Below are 2,500 nucleotides of genomic sequence, written 5' to 3'. Positions count from 1 at the left end.
CAGTCACCCCCCCCACCGCCACGCGGGGTTGGGATGGGGCGTATTTCGGCGGGTGGAGGGTCTCTCCTCCCTGCAGACAGGACTGTGCGTTCGTAGCTCTCTCTCAGAAGCGCGGTGCTCTGGCTCCTCCAGGGGCATCACCCCCGTTTGCTTTTCCTTTAGGAAGTATTACTCAAGAGGGCGGCTGATCTGGTGGAAGCCTTGTATGGGATGCCCCACAACAACCAGGTAGGCGGCCAGCAGCTGGACGGGCCCACCCCTTCCTGGGCGACCGTGTCCTCCGAGGACCACCCAGCCCCGGGCCCACCGCGGGCTTTTGGGGCACACAGGTGCCTGTTCCTAAGTACTCACCGCGAGCTCGAGAGGAGAAAGCCTTCCTCGTCTTGCTTTTGTCCTCGCACGAAGTACTCAAGTAGGAGATGACGAGACAGGGTCAGGAAGCAAAAGTGGGATTTCAAGTCATGGGACGGGGAACCACCTGGAAATCTGGCTGGTGGATTCGGTGGTAGTTTGGCGTGGCCCGGTGTGGGAGGGAAGGACGGGCGCCCACAGCCCATCCTCATGCTGCCTAGAGGGCTCTGGGGGGCAGACTCAAGGGCACTCTAGATTCGGGCCTGCTTCTGTGACTCTGGGTGTGGTGCGTTCCCCGCTTCTGTGCACCTTTCTGGGGCCTATGGGCTGTACGCGCAGAAGCGCCATCACACTGTCTTCCCAAGGGAGGCTCTTCCAGCTACAAAATCAGTTTGTTACCGTCTGGGACCAAGGGGTGGGGGACGCCTCCCCGTCATTTGGCCTCATGGGACAGGGTGGAGGGGGGCCTGTGCTCCCCAGGGGGACGTGGGAGCTGGAGGCAGACTGGGCGCTTCCCCTCCCGCCCAGGAGATCATCCTGAAGCGAGCAGCTGACATTGCCGAGGCGTTGTACAGCGTGCCCCGCAACCACAACCAGATCCCCACCCTGGGCAACACGCCTGCGCACACGGGCATGATGGGCGTGAACTCCTTCAGCAGCCAGCTAGCCGTCAACGTGTCGGAGACGTCACAAGCCAACGACCAAGGTAGGCCGCCATGCCGGGTGAACCCCCTTCCCTGGACACGCTCCCAGGGACAGTTGACACTCTGCGGCAGCTGCCCGTGTCCTGGGTCCAGCGGGGAAGCGGGCGGCGTTCCGTGCTCCTTGGCTCTCTCCGGGGAGGTCCTCCCAGCAGCCGTGCCTGGCGAGCGCAGGGCGGGGAGCACCCAGAAAACCCAGAACTCGTTTGTTGTCACGGCACGTGGCTGCCGCTCAGTATTCTGGTTTTTGCTAGAAGTTTCCTTGAAAGGTGGGAGGAGCCACAGGACAGCCGTGGGGCAGTAAGTGGACGGGACCCTTCATGGATATGTCCCAGGGTTGGGGCTTGGAAAGAGTAAATGGAGAGGAGCTCCCAGTGTCCCCCATCCGCCCCCCGCCACCACCGGTGCACTTTCTCCCAGTGTGCAGTGACCTGGCGTCTGGGGGTCACAGGACCCTCGTCCAGGGGTTACAGGACCCTGTCGTGTGAGCCAGTTCCGAGCAGGTCTTAGTCCTCCTCTCTCAAATCGGTGTGGACTCAGAGAAGGCCTCCGCCACGGCTCTGGGTCACGCACACTCCGCGCTGGGCCTGATGCCCCGCTCCCGGGCCCGCCCCGCACTCTGGGAAATGGTAACCGTGCAGACCGAGGCCCAGAACAGCCCTTCCTGGGGACTTACGGCCAGAAGCAAGCTCTCCCCGTCAGCCCTGGCATTTGAAGGTCTGCAGAGGCCGGGAGTTCAGCTAGCATGGGGGGAGCCCCTGAACCCGAGCTGTCGGGGATTGCTTCCAAAGAGACTCCCGCGAGCAGCTGCGGGTCAGAAGCGCGCGGGGCCGGCTGCCGGCGTGGGCAGGACGGGGCTCAGAGCCGTGCCCGAGCGGGGCCGGCGCGGCGAGGTGACCTGAGCTGGCTGCACGCGCCGGGGCTGGCGCACGGCGGAAGGTCGATTGAAAATGTTGCGTATGTGACAGAGGTTTGCGGGGAAGCACCCCCCCCCCCAGTGTCTGTCTCCCTGATAATAATGTTATTTTTGGCCGGGGGGGGGTTTTAACAGTCGGCTACAGTCGCAATACAAGCAGCGTGTCCCCGCGAGGCTACGTCCCCAGCAGCACCCCCCAGCAGTCCAATTACAACACAGTCAGCACTAGCATGAATGGATATGGAACTGGCGCCATGGCCAATCTAGGGGTCCCGGGCTCGCCTGGATTCCTTAATGGCTCCTCCGCTAACTCTCCCTACGGCAGTAAGTGTCTGTTTTTGTCACACGTCATCACATAGATCCATGTTCACTCCCGAGTCAAATGTGTGCATTGCTTGCTGTTCTGTGGTGTGAGCTGCTGGGCCAAAGGGAGGGTGGCTCCGGAGGCTGGGGGTCTGCGTGGCGACGGCAGGTGGCTCCGGAGGCTGGGGGTCTGCGTGGCGACGGCAGGTGGCTCCGGAGGCTGGGGGTC

At 63.0% G+C, this 2,500-nt stretch overlaps 1 protein-coding gene across 10 annotated transcripts in view; it reads left to right on the top strand.

The window, feature by feature from the left end:
• Positions 1–2,500, top strand: part of LOC111145276 (early B-cell factor 3) — a 115,460-nt gene that overhangs the window by 109,621 nt on the left and 3,339 nt on the right. For all 10 annotated transcript variants that reach the window (XM_022500105.1, XM_022500106.1, XM_022500102.1 and 7 more), the window contains 3 exons: positions 163–228; positions 880–1,057; positions 2,104–2,292. In XM_022500105.1, coding sequence (XP_022355813.1) covers positions 163–228; positions 880–1,057; positions 2,104–2,292 — 433 coding nt within the window. The remainder of the gene's footprint in view (positions 1–162; positions 229–879; positions 1,058–2,103; positions 2,293–2,500) is intronic.

This window comes from Enhydra lutris, unplaced genomic scaffold (genome assembly GCF_002288905.1).
Source record: "Enhydra lutris kenyoni isolate GAN:26980312 unplaced genomic scaffold, ASM228890v2 scaffoldscaffold12, whole genome shotgun sequence".
NCBI lineage: Eukaryota > Metazoa > Chordata > Mammalia > Carnivora > Mustelidae > Enhydra > Enhydra lutris.
The sequence above is the reverse complement of the archived record's forward strand: the minus strand, read 5'-3'. Positions and strand labels throughout refer to the sequence as shown.